General features: G+C 40.3%; 1 protein-coding gene across 2 annotated transcripts in view; it reads right to left on the bottom strand.

The window, feature by feature from the left end:
- Nucleotides 1–20,590, bottom strand: part of TRIM44 (tripartite motif containing 44) — a 105,967-nt gene that overhangs the window by 65,599 nt on the left and 19,778 nt on the right. For both annotated transcript variants that reach the window (XM_063118817.1, XM_063118816.1), the window contains exon 3: nt 6,278–6,517. In XM_063118817.1, coding sequence (XP_062974887.1) covers nt 6,278–6,517 — 240 coding nt within the window. The remainder of the gene's footprint in view (nt 1–6,277; nt 6,518–20,590) is intronic.

Here is a 20,590-nt window from a genome sequence, read left to right as displayed (position 1 = left end):
TTTGCTGCTGTGGTTGCTGGCACAATTTGCATTAATAAATCCATGCTGGCACAGCTTGTCATATCACACAAATCTAGCCAGCATGGTTTGCTGGAGTGGGCACCAACCTTGAAATAAGCCAAGGGCTGTTGTTGGGTTGTTGCCCACTCCCAACAAGGCATGGTGCCTGGGTTCACATGACATGATAAATCACAGTAAGCTGGGCACCATGGTTGGCTTAAATTAAGCCACAGCGGGCTGCCATGTAGTGTGAACAAGCCCACTGGTGATGCCAAAGGCAAGGGCCATTAGTGTTGAAACTTAGGAAGCAGGAAAGGCGGGGGCTACTGGGGCCTGCAAACCATGCTCCCCAGACTGCAAAATCTATGGACAGCAGCTAGCAGATTTTGGTTGATAGATCGACTTCTATGTTGCTGAGGTACCTGCAGAGCAGTAGGTATGGCTTCTCAAAAGGGCAAATTGGGGTAGGCGTCTTAATAAACCAGATTTGGGTGGAGGGACAGCAAGTGAAGAGGGAGATAAAGATAAAAGGAAGTACTTCTTCACACAGGAACTTCACACAGGAACTACCACAGGACATAGTGATGGCCACCAATTTGGATGGCTTTAAAAGTGGGTTGGATAAATCCCTGGAGGGAAAGACTATCAATGGCTACGAGTCCTGATGGCTATGTGATATCGCCAGTATCAGACACAGTATGCCTATGTTCACCAGTTGCTGGGGAACATGGGTGGGAGGGTGCTGTTGCACCTGTGTCTTTCTTGTGGGTTCCTGGATGATAGCTGGTTGGCCACTGTGTGAACTGAGTACTGGGATAGATGGAGCCTTGGTCTGATTCAACATGGCCCTTATGTTCTTAGACAGAGATGGAAGAAACAGAAATAAATGTTTTAGAACGCATGCTCAGTGATCAAAGTTCAAACCCCATGCCCTACACAACATCCCACAGATAACACAGCTGGTGATAATGCAACTTTGCACCTAAGGCAATGGATAGGTTGGCACTCAGGTGATCCTAAGCTTTAAGTGAGCTACTACACTTCCCTGGTATCAAAGGCATCCATGGTGCCAGAAATGAAAGTGGACAACATACAGGCAAGGCCATTATCAGAGAGGATAGATTATGGCACCAATGGCTAGGCAAGTGAGGCTGGCAAGATTTCACCAAAATGGTGGTGGGTGTTAATATCGGCTGCTTTCTATTGATCAAATGAAAATAAATTTTATACAAGACATCATGGCAATACATAGGACAATCGAAGTGTCAAAACAATGCAAAACTAACTTCACTTCAAATATTTAGAGGTTTACTCTGCAAGGAAATCTTTTGGAAAACCATGCTGTAGGGAAGGGCACATTGAAGATACAAACAAAATTGGGAGGATAACAAGCTCCTTCAAGGTCACTGTGCAGATTACCCACAGCTAGCTCACATGGATTAAAAGTAACTACTTCGCCAACAAGAAGAACAGCGAAAGTCCGGGGAAGATGGGTAGGTGACTGGCAAAGAAGGAAGGAGTGCTCAGGCCACCACAGCACAATTTATTGCTCAGCAGACTTCGGCAACCAAGATCACTCACAAGGAGAGAAGCGGCAGCATTTTTTGCTACTCTTGCCAAGTGGCTCTATAGTCTCAACCCCAAATAAAATTGCTCTCCCAGGTTCAGATAATACAACAACTCATTGTGAGCAAGAATAACCCTACAACAAGCCATAGCTTCTCCCTGAAAAATAAGCCATCCATGGAAAAAGTTCCAAGTTTGGACAACACAACAACCCACCATGACTGGCTGCCCATGATAGGCTGTCGTGACATGCCAGTCCAGTCTCTCTGTTTGTGCGCCCCCCCATCCCCAAATCTAGAGAGAGAGATTGAATGTATACATGTTTTAACAATGTATACTATGTTTTTAATCAATATTTTATGTGTTTTATACTTATTGTTGTTCCCCACCTCGATCAGGATGGAGAGGCAGGAAATAAATAAATATATTATTATTATTATTATTATTATTATTATTATTATATGCCAGAAGTTGCCAAGATGAGGGAATTAGACTGTTTGGCACTAAAAAGGCAATATGGATAGAGCAGGCATATTAAAATATGGTTGAAGAGATGAGGTTCTGTTACTAACAGTTGCTAGATATAAAATCTGCAGGAAAAAAAGGAAAATCATTTTGGGGTATTATTCTATATGTCAAAGAGGGCAAAAGTCCAGATAGCTATGAATCTAAAGAGCAATAAACTCTTCCACAGAATCAATGTGGATAGAAAGACCAAGCCAAACAAGTAATAAAGCAGTGTACTGGGAACATATTACAGTTTCCCTCCTCTCTACCCCAACTGTGAGTATAATCTTGAGATGGTAATAGACATCAGGGAGGCAGCCAAAAGGTTGTAATAATGTGCAAGTTTAACTATGCTTGCTTAGACAGAAAGAGTAAATGTACAACCAGAACACAAATTTCTACATAGGATAAATGCAGTGCTTTAGAACAATTGACTAGAGGGGAGGAAACCTTGTACATAAACCTTAGTGGTGCTCAGGATGAAATGCAAGCACTGTTAAACCTCATGGGCATCATGACTATCAACCTCAACTTGGCTACCATTTAAAATAGTCCAGAAACTTCAGCTTGTCCAAAACAAAGCAGCAAGATTGTTAACAGGGACTGGCCAAAGAAATCACATTACACCAATGCTTTTTCAGCATCACTGGCTGCCAGTCCTGGTCCAGGCCCAATTCAAAGTGCTTGTATTAACATTCAAAGCCCTAAATGGCTTGGGTCCAGGTTATCTGATATGCACCTGCCTGGACCCTAAGATCATCCCCAGGGCTCCTGCTCTGGGAGCCCCTGCCAAAGGAAGTGAGGCGGGTGGCTACCAGGAAGAGGGCCTTTTCTGTTGTGGCACCGCAGCTGTGGAATGAGCTCCCTAGAGAGTTTTGCCTAGCGCCTATGTTGTACTCCTTTTGGTGCCAGGTGAAGACCTTTTTATTTTCCCAGCATTTTAGCATTCTGTATTTTAAATCTCTACATTGCTGTTAGGTTTTATTCTGCTTGTATTTTTATATAGCAGTTTTAGGTTTTCGTGTTTTATATAGTTTTATGCATATGGTCTTAATTTTTGTGAACTGCTCAGAGAGCTTCAGCTATTGGGCAGTATATTTAATATATAAATAAAATTTCTATATAAGTATAAAGTTGGCCAGAAAGTCCAAAATACAGGCAGCATCGGGGTGGGTGGGTGGGTGAGCACTGCCTCCCCCAGGGTTCCTTGAAAGAAAGTCACTTGTCACATGCTTCCCAGTCTAAAAGGCACTTTTATGTCCCCCCCAATATGTTTTCTTGTGCTGCTGTTTTCCATCTGATTTCAAATAATGATACTTTTTGGTAGACTCTTTACAAAAGCTCAACGCGTGAAAAGCTCAACACATCAAACATGTAGTATGATGACAGGGAAAAGGACAAATTCCACTTTCGGTATTACTAGGACAGGGATTGAAAACTAAGATGGCCAACATCATAATGACTTTTATGTAAATCTATAGTGCAACCATATTTGTAATACTTATACGATTCTGGTTGTTCAATCTGAAAAAGGATAAAATACTGCTGAAAAATGTAGAGAAGGCAACCATAATGATTAAGGGGCTTGAGTACTTTTGGTATGCTAAAAGGCTAAACATTACAGCTTTTTAGCTCAGGAGAAAGATAATTGGAGGGAGGGGAAGTTCATGAAATTATGAATGGTATAGAGAAAGGAAGGAAATTTTACATCCTCTCTCATAATACTAGAACTTGGGGTCACCTAATTAAATTGATTGGCAGTAGATTCAGAATAGACAAAAGAAAAGTATTGCTTCACATCATGCATAATTATCTACGAAATTTTCTGTAGAAAAGATTTTTTATTTTTATTTTTAAAAAGGAATAGAATGAAGGAGAGGTCCATCAACTGCTATTAGTCACGATGATACACAAATATAACCCTTCATGTTCATCTGCTAGGGATCATGAAGGTTAGTGGTACCTGGTTGACCACTGGAGACTGAACTATGAGGACTCTGGTCTAATCCAACAGAGCTTTTCTTACATTCTGCTTTAAAACGATCTGAATGTGCCTTATATTTTCACATCTCTTTTTATATCACACTAGGTGCTTGATAAGTTTTCCTGGTTTTGTTGCAAGCCTGTTTCTACAACACACAGGCGTGTGCACACACGCAAACACACACGCAAACACGGAGTGATGGGCTAGATTTCTTAAGTTTTGTCATCTTTACCTGACCAACTACAGAATTTCAAGACAAAATTTAATCGGCATTCTGCTGGTAACTGCCTCACTTTGTCAGGGGGTGGTGCCTGCTGCTTTGAAAGAAGCTGTAGTGCCCCCTCTCCTGAAGAGGCCCTCCCCGGACCCAGAGGTATGTGAGAACTATCGCTAATATCCCCTTTTGGGGCAAGGTGCTTGAGCATGCAGTGGCTGGGCAGCTTCAGAAGTTCTTGAAGGAAACGGATTATCTAGACCAATTTCAGTATGGTTTCAGGGCAGGGCACTGCACTGAAACAGCCTTGGCTGCTCTGACTCACGACCTACTCTGGGTGAAAGACAGGGGGAGTGCTACCCTGTTGATCTTCCTGGAACTCTCAGTGGCTTTTGATTCCATTGATCATAGTAACTTACTGGATCGGCTCTGCAAGATGGGAGTAGGAGGCACTGTGTTACAGTGTTTCCACTCCTACTTGTAGGACCGATCCCAGAGAGTGGTATTGGGGAATTCCTGTTCCACCCCATGGCTATTAAACTATGGGGTGCCACAGGGTTCTATTTTATCCCCCACGCTGTTCAACATCTACATGAAGCTGCTGGGTGAGGTCATTAGGGATTTGGGGGTCGGGTGTCATCAGAATGCTGATGATAGCTCTACTTCTCCTTGTCATTGCAGTCAGCTGAGGCAATGAAGTTGCTGGACCAGTGCCTGGAGGCTGTAATGGGCTGGGTTAATAAACTGAAGCTGAATCCTGATAAGTTGGAAGTTCTGTGGACTGGTGGTTCCAGAGTCCAGGAATTGGGTAAGCAACCTGCTTTCTCAGTTGTAGCACCATAGCTGCGGAATGCCCTCCCGTTGGAGGCCCAATTGGCGCCGGCACTGGTTTCATTTCAGTGCCAAGTTAAGACATGGCTTTTTAACAAAGCCTCTGATGGCTAAATTCACTAAGCCTGTACATAATTTTAATTGTTTTAATTGGCTTTACTGCTTTTAAATTCTGTACTAGTTTTAGCTTATTAATGGTTTAATTTGTTTTTAGCTGTGTATATTTACTGTTTGTATGATTTTATCTGTATGCTGCCCTAAGATCCTTGTGGTATGGGGTGGGATACAAATGTTTAAATAAATAAATATCAGGTATAGGAAGCCTTCATTACACAAGGGAAGTAGAACGTGGATTCTTCACCTATCTTGTATGTGGCATCTATAACCAAAGTGACTAAAATAGCTGCCATAGAAAATTCTTAACAGCCTGGAAGTAGTAATAAAAAATGTAGACCCATTCTAGGAAAGAAGAGAAAACCATCTCAGGCTCCTTGAAAAGAAAAAAGGGGCTTTGTATCAAAAGGCCTGGTTCAAAACATTTTGATGCTTGAGGCAAAGGACAAGATACAGAAGCTGACTGAACAGGCAGCTGAATACTACTTCAGCACTGGTGATGGGACAATGTCTTCTACTGCATTTGAGGGCAGGGCGCGGGGCAAGCAGTGTGGCATATACAGTTCTGTTATCCAACACGTTACTGTTGCTTCCTCCCCACATTCATCATCTGTTGCCTGAGGCAACCACCTCACTCTGCTGGATGCGAGAGCCAGCCCTGGACATCAAATATTAGCAAATCTATTCTTTTTAAAGTGCATACTTTGTTCCCTTCACCTTGAAATTGAGAGGTTTGCAAGAATGAAAAAAAAAAACTTTTTATATACATCCTGATACACATAATCAGATACAAGATATTGCTGCAGTAAAACACTACAATCCCACTTTAAAATGGATGGAAGCAGTTGGCCTTGTGCCCTTTCAAACCACCTAAGTCAATTGGGTATCAACATAACCACATGCAACTCATAATGGGTTATTGCTTACAATCCTCTTAGAAGTTTGGTGAATTTGTGGCCACCTCTAAATGCTGACAAGCAATAAAGGAGACTAAACTTCTGCATCCATCATAAAGCTTTACAGCCCTCTGCTGTTAACTGCGTCATATGCTCTTTATTTACCTCAGGCTTGAGAAGAGCTAGCTCATTAAAGGTGTTCAGCTGCCTTGTGAGCTCTGCCATCTCAGTCATCAATTTTTCCATGCGGACATCGATTTCAGCCAGAACTTCCGTTGTGTGAGCAGTGGCCAATGCTTCTTGGAGATCCACCAGGTGGAGAGCTCTCTGTTCCTCTTCACAAACCAGACGCCGTACTTTGTCGAACTCTTGCTGAATGCACTGCTTCATGGCACCTTGCGTCACCTGAGGTATAAAAGAATAATGAGCTTTTAAGAAACTGCTGACAAGTTTACTAGAGAGCAACTACCTGGAATAGGGAAAATCTGTAATCTACTCAAGGCTTTGGAGTGAAATCGTAAATTCTAATGAACAAATAATAAACTAGTTCATATTTATAAGTGTTTGAAGCAATCTTTAAAAATATCCATGTAATGCAGGCCAGTAATATTTTTCCTTATATTAGATTATGGGGCAGGGGAATAAAGTGGATTAGCTAAAGCTACGTGAGCTTGGGTTCTAAATCACTATTAAAACCTAAATATGCATGTAGAATAAGTCTAATATGAAAAAAAATGGGCAGGTGATAATTAAGCCATCAAAATACATTTGGTGGGTGGCCAGGGTGGGTGGCCAGGGGGGTGGTACTGGAAATGCACATTATACCAATTGCCAGAGGCAACTGGCAACATGGCTTGTGGTTGATAGCAACCAGAAAAGACTAATTTCTCTTCCAGAACTTTGAAAAATAGCCAGCAAAATGCTAAAGGGTGTTCACAATAGGAGCAAGGAACAATTGGCCATGAACTGTGATCAGGAGTTGGGACAAATGTCTATCTTATCTAATTTAGCAACATGTCATAGATAGAAGGCAAAGAGAGATCTCCTCTATGTAGAGAAGGATGAGTGCACCTTTATGAGCAAACTTCAGAAACAGATATAGATCAAAGCAGAATACCTGTCAAATGCATAATGAAAACAAATCTTTTCTCAATTCAAGTTCTGAATAAATCTGGAATCTGGCTCATTATTATTATGGAAAGGCTCTACTCCATCACTAGAATCAGGTAGAGGAAGGCATGTATGTTTTTATTTTATAGCGCGCGCACACACACACACACACACACACACACACACACACATATATATATATATATATGCAAAGAAAGAGAGACAGATGGACATCACACAATGACAGACAATCTCAAATCAGAAAACAGCAGCAATGCATTCATTATGCCAACAGACGATGTTAACACCTTTTACAGAAAGTTCTGCTAATCTTGAAGAACTTCCAGTTTCCTCCAAGCAAGAGTCAAAAATTCAATGCATAAATTTACACTTCCTAAATAGGATGGCTTATTTAGAGACTTCAAAGTTCCAGCTTTTTGAACAGTTTTAGCTTTGATTACCAGTTTTCACTTTATCCCCCCCCCCCAACCGCCCATGCATGTTTGTCTTCTAGTGGATATACAAACATACAGGCCAGAGTTCCACATGAAAAATGCATGAATAATCCTATGCATGTCTACTCAGAAATAACTCAGAGTTCAGTGGGATTTACTCCCAAGTGACTGGGTATAGGATTGCTAGGAAGAGGAGGCTGGAACATACGCTCCCAAGAAGGCTGCTTTCCTAGGACTGTTGACAGGGAAGTTAAGTACCTGCTTTCCCAGCTCAAGGAACGCCGGTCAAAGAACCAGCACGCCTGCTTTAAGAATGCACTAGAAATTAAGCTTCTTCCATTAGATCAGCCAGAACAGCCTCTCCTGTTCTGTCTCTACAGCTCTATGATTTCTGCAGCACAGCATGTGAACACAAACTGGCAGCGAGTAACCTATAAAAACTGAGGTTGCAAATCGCAGATGGGCACTATTTTCAATACTGGAAAAATGTGCATGCTGTAAAAAGAGGGGGACACAGCTTGCAAAGCGAGGCTACTAAGCAGATTCTCTTTGTGCATGAGTTTAATTGCAGGTGAGTAAAAAATCAAAAACAAGAAATTAAAATCTAGGAGTACCAGCAAAGAAGTGTTGTCCTGAGAAATCCCGATAGCTAAGTTCCAGATTTTTCTGGCAAGGCTGCTGTTAGCAAGGCGCAGAAGCCACATTCTCTCTTCAATTAGCACTGCTTAGATTGTGATAAAAAAAAAAGTTTTAAAAAGGGGTTTGTGCTGAGGTTCTCTTGGAAATTGCTCATGAGGCATTCTCTAGAGGGAGAAAAAAATCTTGCACAGGTCAAGGATAGGAAGCAGCAAAAACAGAATGCTGAAACAGCTTGCTTGCTTCAGAAACATTCATCCTATTAGCCAGATATCCTGCCAGGTATAAAGCCAGCCAGCCAGCATTTCACCTTCAGAAGGAAGAATTGAAACTATGGTGCAATTTCAAGGACAGATTTAATAATACAAATTAAAGGGGAATGTATTTTAGATACCCATATGAATGGGACTTTATTTAAACAGTTAAATGTATCCTTGCTTTTCCAAAAATGGTTCAAAACCGTTTGGAGAAAAACACAATGATGCCTTTAAAATAGTTATAAGGAAGAAAAAATGAGCTCAGTGAAAATCATGCTGAAAAAGCAAAGCCTACCAGTCCTTCTAATCTGCCTAACCTTCAGAGGTTAGACAGACTTCCTAACCTCTTCAGTAGGTTTGTTAGCCTTGGGGCCATGAGGATAAAGGTCCTGCTTCTAGCAATCATCATCCTGCTATAAGGACTGGATGGAAAAACAGGTGACCAGGCCTCAAACTGACAGGTGGACTCATATAGGAAGAGGTGGTCCTTAAGGTCACATGAGCTAGAAGCCATGAAGGGCCTTAATTATGCCAGAAGAAGACAACTGTTGCTGAACAGGCTGAGTATCTGCACACCTTCCGATACTAATAGGAGGTATGAAGCCATATCTGGAAATTGGGGTATTTGTCTGTTCTCGATGGGGTTGCACCCCCTCTGAAGAAGCAGGTCCGTCGTTTGGGGCATGCTTCTGGATCCATCTTTGTCCCTGGAGGCCCAGGTGATTATGTGGCCTGGAGCACCCATTATCAACTTCGGTTGGTACGCCAACTACGCCCGTTCCTGGATAGGGATAGCTTCGCCATGGTCATTCATGCACTGGTAACCTTACGATTAGGCTACTCTAATGCGTTCTATGTGGGGCTATACTCATGTGTGTGGTTCGGAAGCTGCAGCTTGTGCAGAATGCAGCAGCTAGGGTGCTCAATGGGACACTTAGCTCTACTCATATAAACCCTGTGTTAAAAGAATTGCACTGGCTGCCTGTTAGCTACCAAGCCACATACAAGGTTATGCTGTTATCTTACAAAGCCCTAAACAACTTGGGACCAGCATACTTAGCAGACCGCGTTCCCTTATATGCACCCAGATTTCAGTTCCGATCTTCAGAGGTCTTGCTAGTCATTCAGAAACAAACGGAATGTTGCCTTGAAGAACCTCAATGGCGGGCCTTCTCTGTAGCAGCACCCACCCTCTGAAAAACCCTTCCTTGTGTGGTTCGGGAGGCGGAAAATGTAAGATCTTTTAAACGCCTCCTGAAAACAAATCTTTTCACACAAGCTTTCCCTGAACTTAGCTGGTTTATATATTGCCTTTTTAACTTTAAAATTATCTACTACCAGTAGATAATATTTAATGGTTTTTAATTGTGCACTGCCCAAAGAACTGCCACTGATGGGCAGTATAAAATAAATAAATAAATAAATAAATAAATAAATAAATAAATAAATAAATATTCCACACCAGTTGAAGCTCTCAGGTTGCCTTCAAGGGATGTACCATGCGGAGTGTACTGCTGTAATTGATCCTGGAAGTTACAGGAGTATATGCAAGCATAGCAAGGCTCACCCTATCAAAGCCATGACAGAGCCTCTGTGCTAAGTGTAGACTGGGGGGTGGGGAGGAGGAAGGAAACATTAAATCTTAACAACAACTCCTGCCTGCCACTTAAAGCCCTTTTGAATCCATTTTTGTCCTATAATCAGGACAGAAACAAGAATGAGAGAAAAAGTCAAATAAAGTTGAGATTCTTCCAAGTGATGAAGATTTGCCAACTCATAAACTTATTGTTGTGAGTTGCCCTGTTATAGGGTGACCTATAAATATTGTTAATAATAATAATAATAATAATAATAATAATAATAATAATAATGCATAACCCTCCTCCTGCCTCCATAATGCTCCTTGGAAATTTTAAGGCTAGTTAGTTACATTTATGTATTAGTTCACATTATCAAAAGGAGTCCCAAAGCAATTTACAAAGAAATACACCCCCCCCACACACACAAATACAATATACAAAAACATTAATTAGAATCACACAAATATACAAAATAAATATGTTTCTGACATGTTATGTGAATCTGAAGCATTAATCCCTAAATAAAGCAAGTTAAAACTTTGAAACCCTATGAATGCTGTGCAATCACCCTGCCTTCTTCATAAAGAATGGGTTTGTATGATCAAACAATCCAAGGTCAACAAACCATATGCTGTTTGTGAGCACACATGAGCAAGCATGCTGATTCCCACCTGCTCACCCACTTTCCAGAACAACCTTGTTCTGGGGTTGTTGCCATGATGTACAAACTTGGCATTCTGGGTTGTTTAGGGTTAAACAACTCAAGAGTTTTAACCCATGGTTTGTTGGTAGTTTTAAATTCTGGGTTGTTTAAGTCTAAGTAGCATGTTCACATTTCATGAAAACAATCCAGGAATGAGGAGTTCCTGGGTTCTTTCGGAAAGTAGAAGTGACAAGAGCATAGGAGGCAGCGCATTTACTGCCACACAGCCACAACTATGGATTGTTTAACCCACAGTTAGCGCTTATGTGAGAACCGGGTCAGCATTTTACCAGGGGGGGGCAGATGTCATAATCTTCCAGTTATAACATTCCTGTGGTTTCCCAATACTACTTCGCTTTTTTCTTCCCACAAAAACTCAGTTGAGGGAGACCGAAGAGCTACCCAACATCTATTGATTGATAGTGCTATGAGCCGCCCTGTTTTGAAGCACCCCAAGTAGAAGGGCATATCATGTTATCAATTTCAAATGTGCAATTTGCTACTTTCCCGTACAGGGGCCTACCCATCACTACACCCTATTTCTTATCCACCATGTGTGCCACTGAGCTACTCAAGAAATTGTTCCTACCTTCCTTCAGTTTCCAAGCTATGAAAACTTCTCTTGGTCTTCTTTTTGTTTTAAGAGACCCATTATAACTTTCAGGGCTTGTTTAACCCATGGTGACGGTACGAACTGGACCAGAGAGACAGGCACAAAAGTAATGTAGAGCTATATCATGTATCCAGATTTTTAAACTGCAAAAGGCAGCAATTCCCGATCCCAGTCACATATATGCAGACACCTTTGACACGGTCTTTCAATAACACAGCAAAAAGTGGGTGGGAAAGTTAGAGTCTCTGTGCGTATGTGTATGTGGAAAGAGAATTGGAGAAGTACAGACAGAAGATGACTATCCCTGAATACTTCTTTGCCAGACTGATTTGCATTAGTTGTTTTGAATATAGGACTTCCTTTGTGCAGAGTGGTCACTGTCACCCTCTCACACATTCATTCAGACTTCTGTATGAAACACAGAAGCAAACACCATGGGAGTGGGGGGGGGGGGGAAGCACCCTAAACCAATCCCTTAAAATACAGTGAGGAGCCTGTTCCAGTTAAAATTAGATTCACCACTGATGAATCAAACCAATTCAAAGAATTTCAGATTAGTCATTCACTGGCCTCCTAGCCTGTCTGTTCATAAAGTAATTTTGTTCCATTAGGAGTGATGCTTCTGACAACTGCTCAGCAGCTCATTAGTGCGCTGTGCATTTGCCTTTTGATGGTACTCATCAGGCGCGTCAGGCCAACTCGCCGAGCTATAGATGTGGTTAACGTACAACGGATTTATCAAAACCACTTTCTTTTTTTTAAAAAAAGGTGCTATGTCTGGGTAGTGAGCCCACATCTCTAGAATGTGTCCATTTGTTCTGAAAATTGGAACAGGTGTTGAAGTTTTCCCATTGTGCTTCAAAATAACTCTTCCTCCATGCACAAAGTCTCAAAGAAATCATTTTATTCAATGAATATGTTCCCTGTGTGCAGAAGAAGGTCTCCAGGTAACTCTTAAGCTACATTAGGAACAGGCAGCATATTGCATTGCAGATGCAGCCATGCCAACTTCATGAACTATGTCAGCCCACCACTAGCTGCTTTTTTCACATCCTTCATCCAGAATCCATAAGTCAGCACGAGGGAGGCAAGTTTGCTTTTAGAAAAATCACATAGTGGGTGTTTGAGAGCGACATAAGGAGTTGAAAAGGCCTTCTGTAGCAGACATTACTTTTGTACAACAGATTGTTAGGTTTACAGAGAAATGTCTCTTCTCCCTACTCCTCTAAAAGTACACCCACATGCGTCAATGGAAAAGTCAGATATATTGGCCTTCTCACCCAAGTTCCTTGGTTAGTTTTGTTTCGTTTTTAAAGGAGTGCAATACCAAGCTGTTAGCACCCCACCACCACATACACATACACACAAATCAACCAAATAGGCTACTGCATTTACACCAGAAAAGATGCTATTTTCCAGTAGTTAGAACATATTCTCCATTAAGTAGAAATGTGTGACTGTCAATATCAAATCCATTTTAATCTCCAAACTATTCAATGTATTAGAGGTAATTATAGGAAACCATCCCTTCAAGAATTCTCCTGAGCAAGCCCACTGAAATGCATGGGACTGCTGCAACAGCACTGTAGAATTGTTCTAACTACTGCTCTTCATTACAAGGTTTGTACAGAAGAATTTACCACTGGCTCATGCCCATGCCCATATCATCGTACTCACACAAAAACAAAGTACTCTGTCAAGACTTAAGTCTGCCCATGCCTGATCTAAAAATTGTGATAGTGGCATTGCCTCTGTGGCCATCCAAAACAGATCAAGAGTGTGCGTATGCATGGGGAATAGCTGTGTTGGGAAGATTACAGATTGAATGATGGGATTGACTCTTTCACAGAGATCTCCCTTCTCTCTTGCTTTTCCCTTTTAAAGCATTCATGAGTGCAACACACAGGATGATATACGGCAGGTGGATCAGTGCATTATTTCAGAGTCAAAAATAATGAGTTCCGTTATTAAATCATTCTGGGTCTGTTCCCCCTTCCTGCGTTTCAAGGTTAAAATACTTTCTTCAATGCAAATAAGGCACTTCAGCGCAATCTGAAGTGTGGGGACAATTGGAAGAATAAAGGTTCTGTCATAAGCAGCTCTCAGTTGCTTTATCTCTATTATCATTGTAAAGTCCTATGAGTAGGTACCAAGGGCTTTTAAATTAAATGTCAAATACAATCTAGCACTGAAAACACAAAGTGGTGTTGCCCAAGGGGGAAAAAGAGCTTGACAAGCCTTGCTCTGCTTGTCAAAAGTGGCGTTTGCCTCATAATTATCTGTTTGCACAAATGAATCACTATTTGGCAGAGAATACTGCTGGAGCCTTGAAACAGCGCAAAGTGCCTAAGAATTAAAAAGACATGTGCAAGAAAACTAAAGACCTGAAATTTCCCTATGGTTTTTAATGCCCATGTTTCTTTGCAAATGAATTTGTCCATAATGATTTGATGGCTTCTCTCTTTAAAAATTATAATTATGGAAAGTGATTTAGCTCTTGCCTCACTACACTAGGTAAACCATGGCAAACATCCTGTGTGAAGGAAATAGGGTCTGTGTGAATCATGAAGATGTACGTATGCACATTCAGGGATCAAAACTTTGATAAAAAATAATAATTCCATGTTTATAATTGAAAGAGACATAAGCAGCTTGCAAGCCTCAACATTATGGCCCAGGTTCGGCTGCCACCAAAACTAGCAGAATAGTGTCTCTTCTTCCTGTCTTTAGTAATGGGTGACATGAGCCCTGTGCAGATGTTCGAAGATACACATCCCTATCAATGTATAATCAACATGCTTTTTACTCTGAAAATACATTTATTAGTTCTCGTGTTGAGTTGCATACACATTGGTCTTTGAGGTAGTGAGTTCACGTTGACTCCATCAGCTTATGTGTACCGAGAGCATCAGGTCTCCAGATGTTATACATTGACTTTTCTTTGAAAGGCACCAATTCCTCATGTGGCATTATTATTATTATTATTATTATTATTATTATTATTATTATTATTATATAAAATAATAAAAACAAAAGGCAAACAAGCTGCTATGGGCCACTTTCCATCCCCTCTCCATTCAGGGGAAAAAGCAGATTCAAGAGAGGAACATATTAAGTGGAGAAGGAGGAGGCGAAGCATCCCTTTTTTCACTCACACTCCTGAAGCTCCTTTTTTCCTGAGGGAGACCACTGAGGTGGCATTATACATGTTTAAGGACCAAGCTAGATGTGTCACATTCTACCAAGGCAGCATGTTAAGAATTCTTGTTTATGTATATGACTATTTTCATTCAAGATTCTCAGGGTCTTAGAATTTTAATTAAAGAACTAAAAGGCTATTTAGGAGATGGCAACTATCAAGGATGAGGCATTTCGGATGCAGCTGCTGGAACGCGTCCAAGTCCCATATGGAGAAAGGCGGCTAGATTTTTGCTAGACGAAACCATAAATCTTCACCCACCCTTCGCACAACTATAATGCTAAAAATAACTATAGTGCCTGTGGGACTTCAGCATTTGGATTAATCAAGTCTTGTGATGCTAGTGGGAAAATTGCTACAGGAACAAAAGCACTGGGAGATTTCCGGGGCCGGATCATAGAACACAAGGATATGGCAGCATTCAGAAACTGAAACAGTTTATTTCTGTCTATGTAGCTCTTTCAGGACAATTAAAACGAGTGGGAAAATAAGACAAGTTCCTGCAAGCTCCTAATAGCCAATTACAGGAACAATAACTGTGTACCAAAATGGAATAGAAGGTGGCAGATTGTTAGATCTGAACATAGCTGAGGTCTTAGTGTTAAAATCTCATTTATATAAAACTATGTGGGATACCAAAAACATGTGAATACCAAAGCTATTTAAAATGGACAGAACTTTGTATTGTTCAAATGCCCTTACCAAGTTCACAAAATATGATATTTTGGTCCAAGCCTTCTCAAATGTTTGGCACTGGTTGCAATACTCACATTTGTACTTTTGAACTATTCTCATTTCTCTTACCTCAAAAGAAAAATGGAGATGGTAGAATTACAGTTAAAAGAGTCAGAGTAAAACGTTTTAGGAAGGTGGGAGGAATGGGTAGTACCACATCATTAATTTCTAGCCGGAAGAAATAAACACAAAGCCTAGTGCTCAGATTTCTGGCTCATCAAAATATATTCTAGGAATGGGAAAGGGAGCTAAAGCCGTTGTCAACAAGTCTAGACCTCACAAGGGACACCCACTCACAATAACCTTTTAGAGACTTGGTGATGGTTGTGTCCCTCTAACATTGCCCATGGTTAACAAGCTCACTTTTTAAGGTTTTATTTAGCTGAATCTAAACGGGACAATAAGTCCCCCTTAAAAACTACAGAATTAGGAAGCTACAAATTTAAGCAGAAGAATGGTGTGGGAGAGGAGTGTTTAACCCTTTTTATTCTAGTCTTTCTATTCAGAATAATTTTTGACAAGACACAGAAAATGTGTCTTGAATCTTTATAAGATTCAAAATCCGCCTGGACCCATGAGGGCAATGGACGCTACCGTGTCCAGCCCTCTAGGGCCCTGAGGAAGCACCCAGTAGATTTTTGCCTGCAGGACAAAGGGGGTGCAGATCCAGGTGGAACTCAGGTCCGCCCAGACCTGTGCGCACCCTTTGTCCTTTCCCCCCACTACATTAATGGTGGCTGCCTTGTGTTTCTCTCTCCCCACCCCCACCAGTGAAGCGCGGGGGGTGGGGTGGGGTGGGGGTCTGGAAAGTGTGCATTGCCAAGTGCTCGACCAGGGCAGCTCCCGGAACAGGGCCAGCTGAGCAGGGCTCAGCAAACTCGCAAGACAGGCAACCTGCGAGTTCTTCATTCCCTAGACATGCACAACAGTACCTTGTATCAAGCTATTTTAAAGGTTTATATAGTGTTCAAGTAGTAACAGAGAAAAATTTCCAGAGGGGTAATAATGTTAGCCTGCTGCTGCAAAAACAGAGTGTCTTATGGGACGTTAAGGAGTAACAAATGCATTATGGTATAATTAATAAATCAATGAAACCCTGTGTCTTTCAGATACAAGACTCTGTTTTAGTTGAGAAAAGGTTCAATTTCCTCTTTGCAGTATGGTAAGCACTTGGCAATAGAAATGTGGAGTTTTGTTTCATTTAGTTTGCACTGTGACACTGTATTATATTGCTGAATATCTTTTTCAATAGGAGCTTCGGCTACTGGGCGGTATAAAAATGCAATAAATAAATATGAATTTTAGTGAAGACAGTTAATTCGATACAAGGGTTTGGCTCATTTCCATAGAAACCACTGTAATACATACTTAGCTACTAAGATTCCTTTATATTTAAAGTAACAGCTTGAATTAAATTGCATACCAGTGATAAAAATACATTAAGGAATAACACTGATAAACAGAGTAAAATGAGACTTTCTGGGTTAGGCCTAATAGTATTGGGAAAGATAAATATTCTTTATTTGCTGTGGAGGGGGGTGTCTGCAAATGCTTCCCATTACTATATTAGAAACTTCTGGAGCAATGAATTACTATTGTATGCAACACCAATGCATTATATTTATTAACAATGGGGGAAATCTATGGTACCAGGAAAATATTACTGACGAGAGGGAGGTATCATTCCTGGCTTTCGCATATTTATCACAAGAACACAACTGGTGGCTATTACTTTTATGGCTCAAAAAGAAAGAAAGAAAAGACATGGCAAAAATATTGACATAATCCTAAAATTCAATTATTATAAAACACATGGGCTAAGATCATAATTAGTTCTGATATATCCCCAAACAACAGTACTGTGGTTAAGGTGTGAGATTCAGAGTTTTATGTATGGTTGTAAGCTGCCTTGGGAGCACTTCTGCGCTGAAAGACAGCTAAGAAATGTTTTAAATAACAACAACAACAACATAATAATAATAATAATAATAACAAGACCCAGGTTCAAATGCCCAATAAGCCATGTAATTCACAGGATGATGTCACTCTCTGTCAGCTTTAACCTGCATTATAGAGTTGTTGTGAGGATAAAAAGGGGAGAGCAATGTATGCTACTTTGAGCTCCTTGGCAGAAACGAAGGATTATCAATGCGCTAAAAATGAATAAAACAAAAATTAGTTTATAATGGTCTAAACAAATAAATATTCCTAAATAAGAGTAAATCTTGGCTGTTTTAATTATAAGGTCTAATCATGAATTTAATAGATTCAAATATTTTTCATAAGATTAACTATCTTGTTAATTATGAAAAGTCATGTTTGAAAATGAGAGGAGTTAGACCCCTGTTATATCACGGTTCCCAGATAATATTGTTTATAATGGAGCTGGCTAGGAAGAGTCAGGTGGGGGGGGAAATGAAGGATTTTGAAGGGAAAAAAGATTAGTAATGTGATAAAAACTAGTACTGCTCTCAATATTATGACATTGTCTTGAATAGAGATATTCAAGCTGAACAAAAATTAACTGAGTGGGAAAGGGACATGAACTGTATTATGGAAGATATGTGGGAGTATATTTTTATGCAAGATGCTAAATATTTCACATCAACCAGCCTAAAAGATAAAGATGGTCCTAGACATCAATTAAAATAGATACATTTGCCACAAAATGGCAACTGTTCATGGCCTATGCCAGCGATTTCCATATTTGGTAGACAAGCCAAAAATGTATTGCCTTTATTTGTTTCTAAAAATTAAAAAAAAAGAACAGAAGGAAGTAACAGGGCCACACTCAAAGAAGGGAGAAGAAGGGCCTATTTGGGCTTGTCAGAAGGGGTATGCTACTTTACGGTAGTATTTCTATGTGTACACACACACACACACACACACACACACACACGTACACACACACAGGAATATGCAGGGTTTTTTATTGATGGATGGATGGAATGATTTCCCTGCCTGTGAAATACACACTTGTAATATGTTTAGTTTAGCTTTCTTTTTAACAAAAAGCTTAAGGATAGATGTTTTAGAAGCCAATACACTTAAGAGGGGTTTTATCCCACCAAAACAATTGTTCTACCTTGTTTGTCAATATTCCTCAAATGTCACTTGCTTTATTATAATGAATCCATTAAGCAAAGTATTAGTCACAGATTTACTGCCTTGCTTTTTACTGATGAATCAAAGAACTTTTAATCAGTTGGCAGGCCCAAAACCATTACATGTATTATTTAATTCTGAAGAGATGCTCAACATAGGTAAAGAGTGTGCCCCATAAACAATCCATGTTTATGACCATGTTTATGAACTGGTTTACACAATCAAAATGAGCCACAGTGGCTTAAATAAAACACTGTGTCTTATTTTGATCATGCGAACCACGTCACAATCATGGATTGTGGCTTCTGTAAGCCTTGGTGCCTTATTTAAATCGTGGCACATGTGTGGCGCAATTTCCATAATCACTGCCTCAGTGAGGCAGCATGCCTTGTTGGAGGGTGAAACAACCACAGTAATGTATTCTGATCATGCAAACCAATCCACTGTATTACACAATTACCATTTTTTTTTAATTCTCCCCCCCTTTTATTGTGACTATTAACAGAACAAAAAATATATTGTGAAAAAGAAAAAAAGTTACATATCTAGAAATATTGTTTTTCATCAGGTATACTATTCATTAAAAAAAAGTTTTTTTGGGGGGGAGAGTTATGCATAGGTTTCAAAAAAAGCAGACCATATAGCCATGTGTTTATCCATTCACAAGTGACACCAACACCCATTCAAATGTTGGTAGCGCTGTTAGGTCTTAAATCTATTGCATTATGGGAGGTGAGCATTTCTCCTTCCAACGTGATAATATAAGTCTTTTAGCTGTCATAAGTGCTCTGAAAATCCATTTGCACTGATCATGTGTTACCTTCCAGGAAGCTGATAGGTAGTTTAGGAGGACATGCACATCATTCCATCATTAAAGATTGTTTCAGTACAAAGTTTATCCTTAATATAACCTCCTCCCAAAAGGGGGCAACTATTGGGCATTGCCAAAACGTATGAATTAAAAAAGCATTAGGTGTGTTACATCTCCAACAGTTAGACAAACCCTTATTGAAAAGACATTGTGGAGACAATTATGATTTTCTTGACCCAGGTGACAGTATTTCCCAAGCTGACTTTACCTAGCATGCAAACAACTCACTTCATAACACTGGGAGAATGCAGACTACAGAAGCCAAACATCAGCACAGCACCCATTTTGGCAGTCCAGCAAAACAACAACAAAAACCCCTCCTTTTCAAGGGCATATAGCAGAAGTTTAAAAACTCAAATCAGTAGATACTAGCTTAAAGGCATATGAACGTCATATAAGCGAACATCTGCTTACACAACGGGACTTCCCAAGACTGCTTTTTGTAGTGAGAAGCAACACTTAATAAACAGATAAATACATAAATAAATAATAATAAATAATAGATATAGACATAGCCTTGCAGGCTGCTCCTTAACTGGAAATAATGCTTCTGAGTATTATTTCCTGCCAGGAAGCAATGCTGATCCTGTCCAGACATACGTTTACCATCTCAATGACAGTTCAACCAGATGTGAGGCAAGGCATCTAGGAAAAAAGAACTCAGGATTTTTTGTTAAGCTAAAAGCAGCTGCCACAGCGGGAGCAGTAAATCACATCCAGGATTTACCTCTTGGGAAGGGCAGGTTAAACCATTTCCCCCACCATCCTCCCTCCTCCCTCCTATGCATGCATAATTTCCTCCAATATATGATGCCCCCCCCCAATATTATAGGGGTACCTGCATATTTTTCCCTGCAGGGCATTAACCATTGGTGAGGGGGGAGGGATAAGAACGTGAAATCAACATGGGAAGAATGAAGTTTAAATCCTTTAACCTTCCTTAGAGCCACGGCACCAACGCTCCCAGCTTCTTTTAACTGCAAGAAATCCTGAAAATAAATCTCCCATGTCTTGTCTGGTTGCTCCCTAAAATCTAGGGCTCAAGTAAAGATCCCCTTTCCCTTGAATCAGACAGGGTGGAAATGAAAGACACTGGAAGAAGAAGCTTTTCAGGAAGGGTGCAATTATAGACATCTCTGCCCTTAGCAAGGACTATGTTTTTGATTAACAAATATTATATAAAAAAAACACCCTGCATTATGTGCAATTCTTAT

Source organism: Elgaria multicarinata, chromosome 2, assembly GCF_023053635.1.
Source record: "Elgaria multicarinata webbii isolate HBS135686 ecotype San Diego chromosome 2, rElgMul1.1.pri, whole genome shotgun sequence".
Classification (NCBI taxonomy): domain Eukaryota; kingdom Metazoa; phylum Chordata; class Lepidosauria; order Squamata; family Anguidae; genus Elgaria; species Elgaria multicarinata.
Note: the sequence above shows the minus strand (reverse complement) of the source record. Positions and strands in the feature narration are given on the sequence as shown.